This window comes from Petaurus breviceps, unplaced genomic scaffold (assembly GCF_028583685.1).
Source record: "Petaurus breviceps papuanus isolate PSGF00001 unplaced genomic scaffold, PetGlider_PUasm1.0 454, whole genome shotgun sequence".
Classification (NCBI taxonomy): Eukaryota; Metazoa; Chordata; class Mammalia; order Diprotodontia; family Petauridae; genus Petaurus; species Petaurus breviceps.
The window spans coordinates 1,619,751-1,637,963 of NW_027186342.1; the positions used below are offsets into that span (position 1 = coordinate 1,619,751).

Here is an 18,213-nt window from a genome sequence, read left to right on the forward strand (position 1 = left end):
AGTCCCTTCTTTTGTCATCTTCGTTAAAATTCTAGCTGGGAAGAGAAACCCAAGACTTGTATTGGTTTGCATTTCTCTTATGATTAGTGATTTGGAGCAGTTTTTCCAAAGGTTTTTGTTAATGGTTTGAAGTTAGTCCTTGAGTTCTTCTGAAGTGAGTTGGGGACATGCATGCCTCTTTAATAATGTCTTTTCTGTCTTCCTTACTTTTTAACTGGTGACAGCTACACAAGTGCTTCCGGTTACATGTAGAGAGCCTGAGGAAGCTAGGCCAGCCTGCCCAGGGCTGCAAGATGGTGGCTCTGTGGCTGACGGCCCTGCAGCCCTGTACCATTGAGCAAATGGCAGAGCCCATCAGCTTCTGGGTCCGTGTCAAGATGGATGCTGCCAGGGCTGGTGAAAAGGAACTGCAGCTGAGGTGAGTAGGGATTAGGATAAGGAGAAACTATCTCTGGGGTGTTTTTGTCATCATTATGCCTATGAAAGATTAAATTATGCCCAATGCAAAATGCAAAAGGATGCCAGTTCCCTCCAGCGAGGGAGAGTCTGGCCCTAACCACTTCTCCCTTAGGACCCTCCGGGACAGCCTCACTGGTTGGAGCTCAGAGATCCTGACACCCTTGCTGGTAGAAGAGCTTCGAGGATATAAGGCCATTCGGGCTGACACCGGACAAGAGCGCTTCAATGTTATTTGTGACTTGCTGGAGCTGAGCACAGAAGAGACGCCAGCCGGGAACTGGGCACGGGCTACATACCTGATAGAGCTTGCCCAAGTGCTGTGCTACTATGACTTTTCCCAACATGCCAACTGGTGAGCTTAAAGGATCAGGCTGGGGGTTCTTGGGGGATGGGCTGGCCTTTATTCCATGCCTTTTAGCTCTTCTCTGTCCCCAGATAATCAGGGCCTGGGTTCTATTCAATTTGAGCCCCATTTGGCATATTTAAGCTGCATATTTAACCTGTGGAAGGTTCCCCAGTGGATAACTTCCCAGGACTGTTCACTACAGGCTCTTCCTGAATAGTCTCATGGTCCCAATAACGTGTCTCATTTCCCCGTCTTCGAACAGCTCAGCTTTGGATGCTGTACAGGAGGCCCTGAAGCTGCTCGAATCTGTGCAGCCTGAGTGCCAGGCTACAGACCAGTTTTTGGATGATAAAGCCCAGGCTTTGCTGTGGCTCTATATCTGTACCCTGGAGGCCAAAATGCAGAAAGTGAGTAGGTCTGGTCCTGGGGTGAGTCGAGATGGGCTGCCTCCCTCACTCCTTAGACCAGGCCCAGATCAGACCCTGTTTTTCTATCCCTCAGGGCATCGAGCAGGACTTGAGGATGAAGTTGCAGCCCAACTTGATAGAACTAGAAACCAATGACCTGAACTATGACAATAAAATACAGGATGACCGTTTTCTTTACAGTAGCATTGCCTTCAATTTGGCTGTGGATACTGGTGAGGGCGTTAGAAGCATGGGAAGCTGGGGGAGAATGCATTGCTTTTCTAGGGAGCTGAGGTCTTGCTGGCTAAAGTTCAGGGTGAGATGGGATCACTTAATTACATGTTAAGAGTAGAACGCAGCTGAGGTGGGTGTGGGTTGGTCTGCATGGGGAAAGGTGGTTATTTTTTATAGTTTTCCTCTCCTTAGAGTCCACATCTATCATGTTTTGAGGCAGACCTTAATGTCATTTCCTCTGATTTTCAGCTCGTTCTAAGTGCTTAGATCAGGCACTGGCGCTTTGGAAAGAGATGCTAACAAAGGGACAGGTGCCCACCGTGAGATGTCTACAACAGACCACTGCCTCCCTCCAGATCCTGGCTGCCCTCTGCCAACTGATGGCCAAGGTAGTGAAGTGGAAGGGATTTGTGATACTTTGTCATCTTTGCAGAGCTTTTTTTACCACACCTACCACAATGGGCCTGGCCCATAGGTGTTGATAAAGAACTATTTTGAGTGAATCCCTCTGGCCCAAAGGAACTTGTGTGGCTCTTCTGGGTGTAGCTTCCCAGCCATCCTAGGATCAAACGTAGAAGGTCAGAGAGACTTGTGGTCTCTTTGATTCTCTCACATTCCAGATTATCTTCTGATCTGGGATCTCCATTGGAAATCCTGAGAAGTACAATGTTTGGTATTATACTTCTTAGTACTTTTTTGTTGTTGGTTTAGAAGTCAGAGAACTGCCTTTTGTAGAACAGGATCTCAGCCTGGCCCTGGGCTCAGACCATAAGGGACTTCGGGGAACAGATTGGTAAAGGTTAGGGAAGGAGTTGGGTACCTTTGGTATTCTTGGTTGAACCATTCCTGGATTCTTAGCCCCTACAGGCTCTAGAGACCCACTTGTTGCTACGTACGCTCTCAGAAAATGTTAAGGACTACATAAGAGCAGCCAGTGCCTCTTGCCATATCACCCGCATCCTTCTCACGCTGGAGTGCCCCAGCTATGCCGAGGTGAGTGATGGGCCACCCTTGCCTGGTCCCTGTGGGAGAGAACAACTCTAACACTTTATATCTCTTTCCAGACAGAAAATGGAACAGGGGTCATCTACCTCCCCATAGATCTCCTTTTTACCTCTCATGATACACAGCAGAGATAGGCTATAAGGAGTTTGTAGAATGGGTAGAAGCAGTGGGAAGAGAAGTCTTTAAAACTACTTTTTTTTTAAAACTTGTGACCTATAACCTTTTAGCTGGATTATGTCTGTACTTTGCTTTTATAATTGCTTTAATGAGTGACATTTGACTTAATAATATTTTAGCTTAGCCATTTGTGGCTTTTCCTTATACTGCCAACCAATTCTTACATTGTGCCTCTAGCGACATTTGGAGGAGGCAGAGTCCAGCCTGCAGCTCAGTGATCACAACAGCGATGGGTACCTTCTCCTCACCCAAACCTGTGCCTTACTTCGAAGTCAACTTTACTGCATCCATAAGAAGGTGCCTTATCACTTCTCTTTTTGGTAAAGGGGTCTTTAGACTTGTCTGGATTGTAAGGTCCTCCTGCGTGGGGATAGAGAGGTGACTAACTTGGAAGGGCTGGTTCCAGCCTTTTCTCCTTGAAGAGGAAAGGCAACCCAAGACCACTTGGACTTAGGTGAGAACACATGGGCTCTAAGTATTGGTTCTACCAGCCATATGACCCAGTTACTTATCTCTCAGCCTCCATTTCTTAGAAGGCTATATCCCCTCTGAGAGGATGGAAGTCGAAATAATATTGGCTATTTCTTGATGGCAGCTCTCCCCAGTATTCACATGTATGTTTTTCTGTATTACCCTTAACCAGGTAGCTGAAGGCCTCTCTTTGCTGCTGTCTGTGTTGCGGGATTCAGCCCTTCAAAAACCTTCTAAAGCCTGGTACTTGCTTCGGGTCCAGGCCTTGCAGCTAGTGGCTGTCTATCTTAGTCTCCCCTCAAGCAGTCTTTCTGTCCAGCAATGGGAGCAACTTTATACTCAAGGTACATGCATATGTGGGGGAAAGAGAGCAAGGGCACTCCCAATTACCAGAGGCACTTCGGGGAGATTCTTTCCATGCACAATTCAAGGGAACCTGTTCATTCAAGTGGCTAGTTCCCAAACCACCAACCCTGTCTCTGGCTCATCTTAGTTCTCTTGGCTGATTTAGATCTATGAGTCTGGAGCTATCTAGGATCCACTCTCTCCATAGCTAAAAGCAGCCACCCTTCCTACACTCCCTAGAAATGCTAAGGAGATTTTTTTTTTTACTTATTCTGAACTTGGGGAAGTTCTGTCCATAATCCTTTTCTTTTTCTCCTTCCTTCTTTCTAAACACAGGCTGGCAGACCTCTGAGATAGCTCTCCTTGAATCCCACAAGCTCCTCCGAAGTATTATCATCCTTCTGATGGGCAGAGACCTGCTCTCTGTTCAGCGGGCTGCTGTGGAAACTGTCTTTCTTGAGTATGGTAGGTCCTTTCCTTTCTCAGATTTGTCCAATAAGTTCTAGGGGGAGGATGTTCCTCTGAAATTCAGAATACAGGGACTAGATAAAGGACATGCCTGTTTTTGTCTTGGGGGTGTCTAACCTAGAGTTGGGATATGGCAGTGTCTTCCTACCCTTGGTATAGGTGAAAACCTCATACAGAAGTGGCAAGTTCTTGCAGAGGTTCTGGGCTGCTCTGAGAAGCTGGTCATCTTGTTGGGACGTTTGGGCACTGTAAGTGAAGCCAGGGCCTTCTGCCTGGAGGCTTTGAGACTCACGCTGAAGTTGCAATGTTTACGCCAGTGAGTACAGGGGAGGCAGGTGGTAGGGAAAGGGCGGGAAGGAAGGAAGGAAGGCATGATTCCTAAGTATTCCTTAGAAGCCAATATGTTAGCACTTGGGAATTTTTCCAGAACTAGGTTCCAAATGTTCAGTCCTGTATACCACTTAATGCCCACAATGTAGCTTTCAGTTTCTTCACTTCTGAGCTACATTTACTCTTAGATATTGGTGGGGAGGAATGGGGAAGAAGGGAGATTTCTCAGGAGATGTTCAACTGAACTGTCCTACTCAGTACTTGGGAGTTGTTTTTTTTAATTTAATTTTTTATTTTTAGTTTTCAACATTCACTTTGATAAATTGTAAATTTTCTCCCCCTCCCTCTCCTCCTTTATCCCCAAGATGGCCTGCAATCTGATATAGACTCAACATATACATTCTTATTAAACATATTTTTCACATTAGTCATGTTGTATAGAAGAATTATAAGAAATGGGAGAAACCACGAGAAAAAAAAAACAAAAAAGAAAATAGTCTGCTTCCCTCTGCATTCAGACTCCATAGTTCTTTCTCTGGATGTGGATGGCATTTTCCATCATAAGTCCCTCGGAATTGTTTTAGGTCTTTGCATTGCTGAGAAGGGCTAAATCTATCAAAGTCAGTCATCGAAGACTGTGACTGTTACTGTGCACAATGTTCTTCTCCTGGTTCTGCTCACTTCACTCAGCATCAGTTCATATGAGTCTTTCCAGGTTTTTCTGAAGTCCGCCTGTTCATCATTTCTTACAGCACAACAGTATTCCATTACATTCATATGCCACAACTCATTCAGCCGTTCCCCATTTGATGACCATCCCCTCAATTTCCAATTCTTTGCCGCCAGAAAAAGAGCTGCTATAAATGTTTTTGTAGTTGAGGGTCCTTTTCCTATTTATATGAGTTCTTTGGGATAGAGCCCTAGAAGCGGCATTGCTTGGCCCAAAGAGTCTCATAGTTCCAGATTGCTCTCCACAATGGCTGGATCAGCTTGTGAACTCTTGTTGAAAGTGACTAGAAGATATGGAAGCCATAGGAGAGGGCCAGTAGGAATCAAAGGGAAAGCCTACTGATGGGTTTTTTTTTCCTTGTGCCCCTCTCTCTTCTTCCAAAAAAAGGTGTGCCTTGTTCCTGGTGCTAAAGGGAGAGCTAGAACTAGCCCGAAATGACCTTGACCTCTGCCGGTCAGATCTTGAGCAGGTGCTGTTCCTGCTTCAGTCTGGGACAGGTGAGTGACTGACATAAGTTGCAGAGCATAATGAGAAGGCTTAATATGGGTGGAGTAGCACAAACTAAGTCTTTTCTGAGCAGAAGATTTATCCCTGAACTTCAAAGCAAATTTTCAAGTGACAGCCTTCTTTATAGCACAGAAAGAATTGAGATTAGAAATAAGGAACAACTTTATTACTGTAGTAGTTAAATACAAGAATCGGAGACTGAGGGAAAAAGTGGATTCCCCCCAGAGGGCTTGACCTTCAGAGCTGATATCTGGGTTGGTTTAGTACTGTTTTGGGATAGGAGGATGACCCTTTAAGATAATCCTCTTGCCCTTTGATTGATTCAGTGATTTCATATTTGTTTGTTTTTTCTGTTTTGGAGGGCATTTGGGGTTAAGTGACTTGCCCAAGGTCACATGGCTAGTTTTTGTGTTAAGTGAGTGTCTGAGGCTGGATTTGGTCCTCCTGACTCCAGGATCCTCCTGACTCCAGGATTGGTGCTCTATTCACTGCACCACCTAGCTGTCCCATTTCATGTTTGATGGGATTTTAGAAGTTATCTAGTCCAGCTTGTGCCTGACTTAGCTTCTTTATCTCTCCAGAGTTTGAAGGGATAGCCCAGCTGCCAGATAATGTGAAAAAGATCCATCCCCAGAAAGGACAACAGACTGGAGCACTGCCCTGTTCAGAGCTCCCTGAAGAAGAGCCCTTTCTGAAGGGCCCTGCTCTGCAGATGATGGCCACTGTGGAGAAGGACTCTGGCCCTTTGGTGTCCTCCCCAGTTCTGAAAACCAAGCCTCAGCTTTGCCCTGCCTTCCTCTCCCACTTGCCGACCTGCAGTTGTATACTCTGTACTGATCCCGCTCTTTTAACTGTCTGCCTCCGGTGGGTACTGGCCTCTGCTGGGGTAGAACTCTCCTCAGGTCATCAGGCGAAGGGCCTGGACTTGTTACAGTCTGTGCTCAGGAGATGCCCAGGGGCCACAGACCGTCTGGCACAGGTTTTGCGGGCTACTCTGAGCCAAGATGCCCCCCTGTCATCCGCCCCAAGGTTCCTAGAGGACCTCATTGCTCAGACTTACGCTCAGCTGGCTCTGGAAGGCATAAACCATCCACCAGACAAGGGCCTATGGGGGATCTTAGAGGCTGGGCTGAGTTTGGTTGCTTCTAGGACTCCCCACCTGAACCCCTGGCATGCCAGCCTACTTGTGGCAAAGGCCCTGGCATCAATACACAATCTCAGCTGTTGTACCTCTCAGCTCTTTGCGAATACTTGGACCTGGCAGCCTCCGGTGACGAGGTCATCCCAGACTTCAAAGTCTTCTAAAAGTCAGAGCCAAAAGCTTACAGGAGAAAAGGGCAAGCAGATAGCGTCTGATGACCTGTCCCTCCATAATACCTCCCTAGAGGATCAGGGTGAGAGGCCTTCCACTGCCCTACAGCCGACGGGGAGATCTTATACCCCAAAGCAGCCAGGGCAAACTGGACCCCATGCGCCCTTCACTGTGTTTGATGAGGAACTTTCTACAAAGAGCAAGCGAGATTTAGCCAAAGCACCTAGGGTGAGATGTCGGGCCCAGACTCGTCTCAAGGTAAAGTAGAGGAACTAAATTAAGGGTTTGGGGTGTTATTAGTTGAGTGTTTATTGCGTGTAGAGTACATCATAAAACACAGTTACTAACCTTAAGGAACTTAAAATTTGCCATGAGTATTCCAGAGGAAATTCTCCTGGTATTAACCATACTGCTGTCTTTAGTCTTTCCTTTATTGTTTGTTGCTCAGCCGTTTTCAGTTGTGTCCAACTTTTCATGACCCCATTTGCAATTTTTTTGGCAAAGATACTGGAGTGGTTTACCATTCCTTCTCCAGTTCATTTTATAGAAGAGGAAACCGAGGCAGACAGGGTTAAGTGACTTGTGCAGGATCACACAGCTAGTAAGTATCTGTGATAGTAATGGAATATAAAGATTCCCCTGTATTGGCTTGGTTTTCAAATTGATTGTGTTAAAACCCAGAGCTTGTTAATCCCACCTGTGGGATGGACTTGTTGACTTGAAAAGAGAGACATGAACTGGGAGGAGCTGGTGACGTAGATTTGGAGAGACAAGAGAGAGGCAGAAGAACTTTTTGGAAGCAGCACCTCATGGAGCAGAGAGAGACTGAGAGAATTACTGGGGGCCACTTTGAATCGCCCTGGACTTTTGAGACCTGCCCCCTGAGCTGCCAAGGATTGAAGAGACATGGCTGTTTTGCTGGTACTTTGTCTGTCTGTTTTGATGTTGTTTTGCCAGATTTGTCCACTGGTGAAAGACAGTCCTGCTCTTGAAGAAGTCCTGGAACCTGGCTGTTGGTTCAGAGCTACTGAGACCGTCCTGCAGACAGAGAGTGAATACTGTCCACTGGTGAAGGACAGTGCTGTTGTTACAGGGGTCTGGAGACTGTCCTGCAGACAGAGTGAATACTGTCCACTGGTGAAGGACAGTGCTGTTGTTGCAGGGGTCTGGGAACCTTTCTGTTGGTTCAGAAGCCCTGAAGAAGGATTTTCTTGTTGTATGTTTATAGAAATCCTGGGAGAGGGTTTTGCTAATGTTTTCAGGGGTTCTAGGACTGTTCTACAGACAGAGGATGAATTAATGAAGGAACTGGCAATGTTTCTTGTGGCCTTGCTAAGCCTTGTCTCCCCAGGAATTGAAAACCAAGCCAAAACAGGGGAATCTTTATATTCCATTACTATCACAGTATCTGAGGCCAGATTTGAACTCAAGAGGATGAGTCTTCCTGACTCCTGACCCGGCACTCTATCCACTGTGCTACCTTCCTTTCCCTACCAAAAGTAAATGTCCCTTGACAGCTTTTGGGACCACCAGATACAGATCAGGTGGTTGTGTGTGTAGAGGAACAATCCTGGAATTCTTGAGTTTTACAAATCTCCATTACAGCCCTTGTTACTCCATAACATGTTGCTCAGGCTTCTTTTTTTTTTCCCTTTTGGAGGGCAATTGGGGTTAAGTAACCAAGGTTACATGGCTACTTTTTTGTGTGTGTTAAGTGTCTGAGGCCGGAACCGAACTCAGGTCTTCCTGACTCTGGGCCAGCGCTTTACTCACTGCGCCACCTAGCCACCCCTGGCTCACGCTTCTTGATATTTTTCTGTCTTTCCTATTTTTCCCATCTGTAGGTTAACTTTAGTGACGATGAAGACTCCATTCCCCCTGAGGGACTCATTGAAAAGCCCAGGAGACAAGGAGCTACCTCTCGAGGCAGGGGCCGGGGTTGTAGGGCCTCAAGACTAAAGACGGATACTGAAGATGTCTCAGGTAGCTCCAAGGGTCAGCTCACCTCTGGCAGCCAAACCCGCCATAGCAGAAAGGAAGTGGTAGAGAAGTGCATCCCTCAGAGAGCCCGTCGACGTCAGACCAAGCTGGACATGGAGCTCATGCGGACCATTCCTAAAGAACAAGTGACTGATAAGCTGGATGTGAGCTTTGAGATTCTTCAGGATTCTGAGGAGGAAGGTGTGGCCTCAGATGTGACGGAGGGAGCCCTACACTGCTGAGGGTGTCTAAACAGTCAGCACTGGAGATTTTTCTGTAGAGGGGAATTCCAGATCATGTTTGGCTGTAGGAGTGGTAGTTGGGGACAACAGGGGAGAAAAGTGAGGCCACTGTGCCAAGGTAGGAGGGTGGGTAGAGACCAGAAGTGAGATATTACAGGACTCTGTCTCCAACTAGGTGGTCAAAAGTTGGTGCCAGCGTGGCATGATACACCTGAGGGAGAGTGTGAAGTGGTAAGACGAGATGCTGAAAAGGAAGTCCCACTTTTCTTGACTCCAGAGAAGAGGGAAAGCAGTCAATACCAGGGCATGCGTTCCAGGCTTGCCTCTGCCCCTGCAGCCTTTGGTGAGTGAAAGATCCCCGAAGGCCTTTAGTAGCTGGGGTGAAAGTGTATGGGTCTCATGACACTTCTCTCATCGAAGTTCCCAGATAAGTTTATAAGCCTCATGGAGAGTGAGAACCTATGAAGGTGGGCAGGATGCAGAGCTTCTATCTTCACATTCCCTTTCCAGACTCAGGATGGGGGCTTGATTGCAGGAGAAGGGGTGCTTAGGTCAGTCAAAAAGTGGGGAATTCACCAATAGAAAGTGATTTGCCCCCATCCTAGGCCTCTCTACCCTTGACTCCGTCTATGACTCCCTAAGCATTGCCTTCCGCTGTGTCAGCCACTGCCCCCCAAGTGGGCTCTACGCTCAGGTGTGCCATCTCCTGGCTTTGTGCCTGGGTCACCGGGATCCCCATGCCACTGCCTTTTTTGTCACCGAGTCGGTCTCCATCACCCCTCGACACCAGTTACTCACCACCCTTCACCGACAGCTCTAGTAAGTAACACTCTCTTGACCCTTTCTGGGCTCTTTTTGAGATGGGCTCTTGCTGATCCCATTTTGCTTCCCTTGGGACTAGGCCTTCTGCATTTGGGAAGTCTAGGTCTGACATTGGCCATTCTCTTTGAGGGAAGTAAAGTTGGGAGCTGGTTTAACCTCCTTTCCTCCCACCTTTCTTCCTGGCCTGTGTCACTCCCAGCAAAGCACAGAAGCAGCAAGCACTAGATGTGACTGAGCAGCTACAGAGGCTGAATCTCCAGGAGGAGCCCAAAGGTGTCCCCTTCACCCGCCTGCAGCACCTCTTTTCATTCAGGACTCCAAGGCCCGGCTGCTTCCCTCAGCCTGAGAAGCAGAGTTTCCAAGAACTGCTGGCTCAGATGCCGAGTGGTATGATTGGGAGTGGCATGGTTGGAATGGAACTCTTCTGTCCCTTACTGTGTTACTGAGAAGCTAGAGTTTGAGGCCTTGGCCACTACTAGGGACTCTTTGTTTTGTGAGAGGTGGAAGTTGGTGGCCATGGCCGCCAGATAGGGTTAGGAATAAGGATGCATCTTTCAGGGCCACTCAGAAAATAGAGAGCATTTTCTCCATTCCTCTGGATGTTAACTAATCTTTTGTGTATGTCTTGATTTTAAGTTTCCTAGGAAAACAGATCACAAAGACTAATGGAATGATGTGTGATTTTTTTTTTCCCTTGGTTTGCCATTCTATACCTTCTGCCAAATATACACAACTTATGGTTAGGAAATCCTTCCCTAAATTTTTTAGCCATTCTAGAAACTTGAGATAGTTAATCCAACTGACTTGAGTGTTCTGTATCCCACACTGTGAAGTTTAGTCAATCAGATCATATCAGTAACAAAATTAACAGAGATCATATGATCTCAGTAGATGTGGAAAAAGCTTTTGACAAAATACAGCATCTATTCCTATAAAAAACACTAGAGAGCATAGGAATCCATGGAGTTCTCCCTTAAAATAAGTAACATCTATCCAAAACCATCAGCAAGCATTATATGTAATGGGAATAAGCTAGAAGCTTTCTCAGTAAGATCAGGGGTGAAACAGGAATGTCCGTTATCACCACTGTTATTCAGTATTGTACTAGAAATGGTAGCTCTGGCAATAAAAAGAAAAAGAAAGGGAAGGAATTAGAATAGGCAATGAGGAAACAAAACTATCACTGTTTGCAGATGATATGGTATACTTAGAGAATCCTAGAGAATCAACTAAAAAACTACTTGAAATAATGAACAACTTTAGCAAAGTTGCAGGATATAAAGTAGACCCACATAAATCATTGACATTTCCGTATGTTACTAACAAAGCCCAGCAGCAAGAGATAGAGAAATCCATATAAAATAACTATAGACAATAAAAATTTTTGAGAGTCTACCTGCCAAGACAAACCCAGGAACTATATGAACACAATTACAAAACACTTTTCACACAAATAAAGTCGGATCTCAATAATTAGGAAAATATTGGTTGTTCATGGGTAGGCTGAGCTAATAAAATAAAAATGACAATTCTACCTAAATTGATTTTCTTATTTAGTGCCATACCAATCAGACTACCAAAAGTTATTTTAGAGATCTAGAAAAAATAAAATTCATTCGGAAGTTTAGTCAGTCAGCAGGGATTTATTAAATGCTTACTGTATGCCAGACACTGCTAGGTGCTGGGGATATAAACACAAAGAGGGAAACTATTTCTACACAAGATCTTGTGGGAGATCAAAAAGGGGACACAAATACATAAACACAAAGAAACATGTATGTCATAAATCAGAGGTGAATAAATACAAATCCATACAAGGTAGTTAAGTGCAAGGGAGAGTGAGAAGAGAGCACGAGCAGTTAGGGAACTCAGGAAAGGCAGCATGCTTTCACAGGAAGACAGGCTGTGAGGCAGAGACAAGGAGAGTGCCTTTAGGATTTATTAATTTGTTTATTGACTTTTGGAGGGGGGAAGGCAGGGCAATTGGGGTTAAGTGACTTGCCCAAGGTCACATGGCTAGTACATGTTAAGTGTCTGATCTGTATTTGAACTCAGGCCCTCCCAGCTCCAGGGCTGGTGCTCTATTCACTGTGCCACCTAGCTGCCCCTCCATTTAGGATTTTAGACAGCCATTGCAAAAGCATGGAAAGAAGATGAGAGTGTCATGTAGGAACATCAAAGAGAAGGCCAGTTGGACTGACACCGACAAGAGTGTCTAGTGAGGTGGAATCATCAGGCTGGTGCTGAATCACTGAGTGCTTTCAGAGCTAAAACAGCAGGAAGCCATTAGAGCTAGGTGATTAGGGATGTGACAGTGAAAATAAGAAACTGTTGAAACAATCTAAGAGAAAAGTGATGAGGGCCAGAACTGAAGTTGTAGTTATGTGAATAGAGAGAATGGATCTGTAACCAGAAATGTTTTGGAGGTAGAACAGCAAGATTTGGCAGTTGATTGGCCACCTGGGGTGAAGTTGTTGAAGATAACACTGAGGTAACCAGCCAGGGAAAATGGGAGGATAAGGTGCCTTCAAAAGAAACTGGGAAGTTTGAAAGGGGGAAGGGATTGGGGAGAAGGATACTGGGTTCAGTGTCAGACGTGTTGAGTTTAAGATGTCTCCGCGATACCTGTTTGAAATATATAGTAGGGGACGGCTAGGTGGAGTCAGGAGGACCTGAGTTCAAATTCGGTCTCATTTGACACACTTACTAGCCATGTGACTTTGCGCAAGTCACTTAACACCAATTGCCCTCGAAAGGGCAAAAAAAAAAAAAATAGTAGGCAATTAGTGATGTGGGCCAGAAGCTCTGAGCAGAGACTGGGACTAGACAGTCCTTTTTCAGCCACCATCAGCATAAAGGTGACAGTTAAATCTCTGGGAACCGGTGAAGTTACCAAAGGAGAGTATAAAATCAGAGAGGCTAGGACAAAACATTGGGACAACCCACAGTTAGGGTCCATAATGTGGATGGTGAATCAGCAAAGGAGACTGAGAAGGGAGTGGTCACACAGGTAGAGGCAAACCCGGCCAGATGAGCATTGTGAAAACCCAGAACAGAAAGAATGTCCAGGAGGAGAGGGTGGTCACGGGTCACATGCAGCAGACAAGTCGTGAGGGAGGAAGACTGAAAAACGACCATAAGACTTGTCAACTAAGAGATCACTGGCAGCTTTGAAGGGAGCCATTTCAGTGGAATGATGAGGTTAGAAGGCAGATTTCAATGAGTTCGGAGGGAAGGGGAGGCAGAGAGCTTTTTCAAGTAGTTTGGCTAACAAAGGGAGACTGGGTACAGGAGGATAGTTTGAGGGGGTGTCGGGGGTTATGGAAGGACTTTTTTTGATGACACAGGAGGCGTGAGTTTGTTTGAATTTTTTAGGGAATCAGTACATAACAAGAGAGAATGAGCAGATGAGTCATTGGGGAAGACTAGAAGTGACTTGTAGAGGGGTTGCCCAAGCAAGGAGAAGAGCCACTTCTTTGTCAGTTGGGAAATGATAAACATGGAAGAGAAGTGGAGGGGAGGAGTGCTGGCTGTTTTATTGAAGCTGAGGAGATGAAAAGAGTGGGAGTAAAAGGTCCAGGATGAAGGAGTTTGTTTGCTGGGGACCAGTGTTCAGTGGAGAGTGAACGGAGTTGGAGTATGACCTGGGTGTCGCAGGAATGATGAGAATGGCCAGGAGAGGGCTGCAGATTATAGAGGTAACCTGAAACTCCCTGTCTAGAGGGCCTTGTTGCAGAGGGAGCCAGTGGTGCCTGGGCCTGCTCCTCCTTAGGTGGGTGGTAGGCCCTGGCTGGCAGAGGTCAGCCTGCTGGGGCTGCCCCTGCTCCTGCTCCTCTTCCCAACGTGTGGATGTATACTTTATTCAAGGTATGAATCTGCCATGTGCTGTGAAGGGTGAACTACAGAAGATAGTTTTTGTCATTGAGTTTATCATCAGATTGGAGAGATGATGATTTGTTACTTAAAAGATGACTTATTAGCTGCCTTCTCTTGGCTGTACTACTTAACCATAAGCTGGGTAGAAGTTCAGAGGAAGGAAAAGTTGCTGCAATTTAGGAAAGCTAGGCAAGCCTTTATGAAGAAGAGAAAACTCAAGCTGGGTCATAAATGGAAAGCAGAGGGAATTGTCTTCTAGTCACTTACAGTTGCATGTGTATGTTTCTCTCTTAGGGGTGACAGTGTGTGTGCTGACCTTGGTCAGTCTCCAGTCCAGAACTATCAGAGATACATTACTGCTGACACGTTTGGAAAAGAATACTCCCCCTGTCACCATCCACATACCCACCGCCCAGAGTAAGGTAGGGGCTGGGGCTGACAATGGGAGCTTATGGCTAGCAGGTGTTTGACGTCGTTTATTTGATGGAGAGAGGGGTAATGGGAGATGTTATGATTCTGTCTTTAAAAGCTGCCTCTCAGTTCTGCCTTGGGAGAGTTTGATGCGATCCAGAAGGAACAAAAGGAGAACAGCAGCTGTACCGAGAAGTCCAAGTGGTGGGCGACTCGGCTGAAACTGGACCACAGGATGGAGGTACTGGGCCAGGGCCAAGAGAGAGAGCCCACTGCCCTTCTCTGTGCTGCAGGGTTCTGCCTAGAGTATTTCAGTCTTCTCTTGGTGTATCCATGTTCCCCAGCTTGAGCCTCTTGTCGCAGCAGGCAACCACGGTACAGGAGAGATAGCATTGCACTTGAACTTTGGCTCTAGCATGTGCCTGTGTGACCGTGGGCAAATCATTGAATCTCTCAGCCTCTTCATGGAGCTAACGATTAAGACCCCCACGGTCTCCCAAGTGGGATAGTGCCATAATCTGTTTGAAACAGATTCCTGTTGATGTCTTATTTTATATTAATTGTATTTCTCTTGCTATTCCCTGAGAAGCCATCCCCTAGGACAAAGACTTTTTTTTTTTAGAGAAGAATAAAGGGGAAAACATCTGGCAAAACTGATTAATATATTTAAAAAATATAATGTTCTATGTAATGTTGCATACCCATGGGGGCCCCCCCCCCCACTTATGCAAAAGAGTAAGGGCCAGGGAAAGTATTTTCCCATTTCTCTTCTTTGGGGTCAGATTTATTCTTTATAATTTCACAGCATGCTTTGCGTTGTTTTGTGATAGTTGTTGTTTCCATTATTGTAATTTCTGTGTATGCTGGTGTTCCTGACTCTGCTTATTTCACTTTTATCAGCTCATCTTGATTTTTCAGTGCTTTTCTGGATTTTCCACATTTGTCATTTTTGATAGCACAGTAATATTCCATTACATTCATGTACTACAATTTACCCATTTTCCAATCAGTGGGCACCTCCTTTTTCAGTTCTTTTTTTTTTTGTCAAGGACTTCCTTTGAAGATCAGTGAATTGTTAATAATACCTGACTGCTTGCATTTACTAAGCAACTCCATATTCAATATTCATATGACTTTTTTCCCCTCCGCTCCTATTAAGCTTCTGGCAATAATAAAAGGAAAAAATTTTTTTCTCATCTATTGCAATTAGTAGGGAAGAAATGTGAGTCAGGTATCACAAAAATGTTCCCAAGGTTCTACCCTTGCAGTATAATTTGTTATTCCTCTCCCCACCCACACCCCATTTAGGTCCTCATCAATTCCCTGGAGAAACATGTACTAGGTTGTTGGAAGGTGATGCTGGTCCCATCCACTGGGAGTCCAAACCTGACCCAGGAGGCCTCCTCCCTAAAGGACTCACTAGGGAAATGTGGCTGGAAGTCTCCTGACTCGACCTTGCTGCAGGTGAGTTAAGAGGAAAGGAGTCTGGTAAGAGTCAGATAGGGGAGAAGAATCTGATCTATCCAGAGGTCAGTCCAATAATTCATTAAGTGAAATTATAACTGACTTTTCCCTGCAGGTGGTTCTGGGTGCTGCCCATACCCTTTCCCCTCAAGACGTTCAGGCATTAGCCCATGGTCTGTGCCAGGCCCAGCCAGAGAAAGCCCAGCAGTTGCTACAAGAGGCTGTTGAACGTCAGCAAGGCCAGACCAGGCAGAGCAATGGGCACCTGGTGCTGGTGTTAGATAAGGTGAGAGCTGAGGATACTAAGAGGCTTGTTGGCTTTGATCTGTGAGGCTGTGTTCTCATATGAGGGCTCATTTCTGCCATCAAGATCCAGATCAGAATAGTAACTTCTGTTTCCTTCTCTTCAGGACCTGCAGAAGCTGCCCTGGGAGAACATTCCCAGCCTTCGGGCACAGCCTGTCACTCGAATGCCCTCACTCCGATTCCTGCTCAGCTACTCACTTATCAGAGAGGTGGGAGCAGAGGCTGATTTGGGGGAAGCCCTGACAAGGGAGGGGCCATGTGGCTGGGGGAAAATGAGAAAAGACTTGAAGCTTGAGGATGAGAGGAGAACCAGGGTAAACATAGAGAGGAGTTTATGTATTTTCCTGAAGGTTTATCTTACCCAGACGTTTGATTCTATACTGTTTCTAAACGTTATTGGATAGAACTGTAGCTGCTGGGATCTAGTAGGGGGCTTAAATTGTCAGGGTTAGCAGAAAAGCATCCCTTTAAGAACCTTAAGGGATCAGGGCTTCCAAATACAGCTAAGACCATGCAAAGGTCAGCAACACCCTAAGTTTTTTCTCTCTAATGGCTGCCTGACTCAGTTCTGCTTCCTTGGCCAAGATTCAGGGCTTCCATCTATCTGCCTGTCCTGTTTTCAAGCCCCCTTGTCTATGCCTTGGATTTTCTTTCTTGTCTGCTTCTGTGAGCTTCATTTGCTTGACACACCATTCTGTCCCATTCATCTGGATCTGACCTCCTCTTCACTCACTTACTCCCCTTTCTGCTGTGTTCTCATTTAGATTCCCTTACATAAGGTCTCTTTATTAGACTCCCTGAATGACTCATTAGAGAACCCTGAGCTCCTCCAATAACTCTGTTAGTCCCATATTCTCTCAAGATTTTGACAATATAGTGCCAACCCAGCTTTGTGGTAGGGAGGACCTTATGGCTTCCCTCTGTATGCTGCAGGCTGAAAAACACATGATTTGGACAGGGGTAGAAAAAATAATCTGTGGAAAAGAACTTCACCCTGAATCCTAGGTGCTGATCACTCAAATTAATATGATGGGAATAGACCCTGTAAAAATCTAAAGATTGAATGTTGCAGAAATTGTTTGGTGACTAGCCAAGGTTTCACTTTGTCTATATGCTGTATGGGCAGATCAGTACAGGAGAATATTGGAAAGCTCTGATTCTGCAGTGACTGACTAAATCTGTTTAGGGCCTCTGACTTAGTGCCTATAAAGAAGGGGGTCCTTATGGAAAACCACATTGCATATGAAATCTGGCTAATAGTGCTGGACTTGGCTTCTGTAATGGCCCCACGGTGTTCAGTTATAAACTGCTCGTGAACTATGAAATGAGAAGCAATTATGGTGTACCCAGATGGAGACTTAAACTTGGAACCTAGACTTGCATACTTACCTTGTCAAGCAAGATCAGTACTAGCCGGAAAAGTTCAAGGTCACTAGTGAAAATTGGAGTTGGGAGGCACTGTACCTAAGTAGGGCCTACAAGATGACATTTGAACAGACTCCTTAACTCCCAAAAGAATGAATGCCCTGACAAGCCAGTGGGGTCTCTAGCACTGACTCAGACTGATTTGGAGGTAGATTTACCCTTTTCAATTTTGATACTCATAATTTGGTTTTCTTCTTTCTTTTTTTTTTTAATCATATTGACTAAGGGTCTATCAATTTTGTTGGTTTTTTCATAAAACCAGCTCTTGGTTTTATTTATTAATTCAATAGTTTTATTAATCTCTCCTTTGGTTTTCAATATTTCTAATTTAGTATTCAATTGGGGATTTTGAATTTGTTCTTTTTCTAGGTTTTTAAATTGCATGCCCAATTCGTTGAGCTCCCTTTTCTCTAATTTAACCATGTATGCATTCAGGGATATAAAACTTCCCCTAAGAACTGCCTTTAATGTATCCCACAAATTTTGGTATGTTGTCTCATTATTATCATTCTCTTGAATGAAATTACTGATTGTTTCTATAATTTCTTGTTTGACCCACTCATTCTTTAGGATTAAATTGTTTAATTTCCAATTAGTTTTTGGTCTGTCTTTCCCTGGCCCTTTATTGCATCATGATCTGAGAAGGATGCATTTAATATTTCTGCCTTATTGCATAGAATTGTGAGGTTTTTATGCCCTAGAACATGGTCAATTTTTGAGTATGTGCCATGAACCGCTGAGAAGAAAGTATATTCCTTTTTATCCCCATTCAGTTTTCTCCAGAGATCTATCATACCTATCCTCTCTAAAATCCTGTTCACCTCCTTAATTTCTTTCTTGTTTCTTTTGAGGTTGGATTTATCAAATGCAGAGAGGGGGAGATTAAGGTCTCCCAC

The 18,213-nt window shown here is 45.2% G+C and overlaps 1 protein-coding gene across 5 annotated transcripts in view; it reads left to right on the forward strand.

The window, feature by feature from the left end:
• ESPL1 (extra spindle pole bodies like 1, separase) overlaps positions 1-18,213 on the forward strand; it is a 71,880-nt gene that overhangs the window by 46,714 nt on the left and 6,953 nt on the right. For all 5 annotated transcript variants that reach the window (XM_069101197.1, XM_069101194.1, XM_069101195.1 and 2 more), the window contains 21 exons: positions 225-418; positions 572-811; positions 1,068-1,212; positions 1,307-1,445; positions 1,696-1,835; positions 2,305-2,439; positions 2,806-2,925; positions 3,272-3,443; positions 3,781-3,909; positions 4,072-4,228; positions 5,360-5,469; positions 6,061-7,049; positions 8,636-8,972; positions 9,189-9,356; positions 9,619-9,832; positions 10,035-10,222; positions 14,006-14,133; positions 14,241-14,363; positions 15,431-15,586; positions 15,702-15,872; positions 15,997-16,101. In XM_069101197.1, the coding sequence (XP_068957298.1) occupies positions 225-418; positions 572-811; positions 1,068-1,212; positions 1,307-1,445; positions 1,696-1,835; positions 2,305-2,439; positions 2,806-2,925; positions 3,272-3,443; positions 3,781-3,909; positions 4,072-4,228; positions 5,360-5,469; positions 6,061-7,049; positions 8,636-8,972; positions 9,189-9,356; positions 9,619-9,832; positions 10,035-10,222; positions 14,006-14,133; positions 14,241-14,363; positions 15,431-15,586; positions 15,702-15,872; positions 15,997-16,101 (4,260 nt within the window). The remainder of the gene's footprint in view (positions 1-224; positions 419-571; positions 812-1,067; positions 1,213-1,306; positions 1,446-1,695; positions 1,836-2,304; positions 2,440-2,805; positions 2,926-3,271; positions 3,444-3,780; positions 3,910-4,071; positions 4,229-5,359; positions 5,470-6,060; positions 7,050-8,635; positions 8,973-9,188; positions 9,357-9,618; positions 9,833-10,034; positions 10,223-14,005; positions 14,134-14,240; positions 14,364-15,430; positions 15,587-15,701; positions 15,873-15,996; positions 16,102-18,213) is intronic.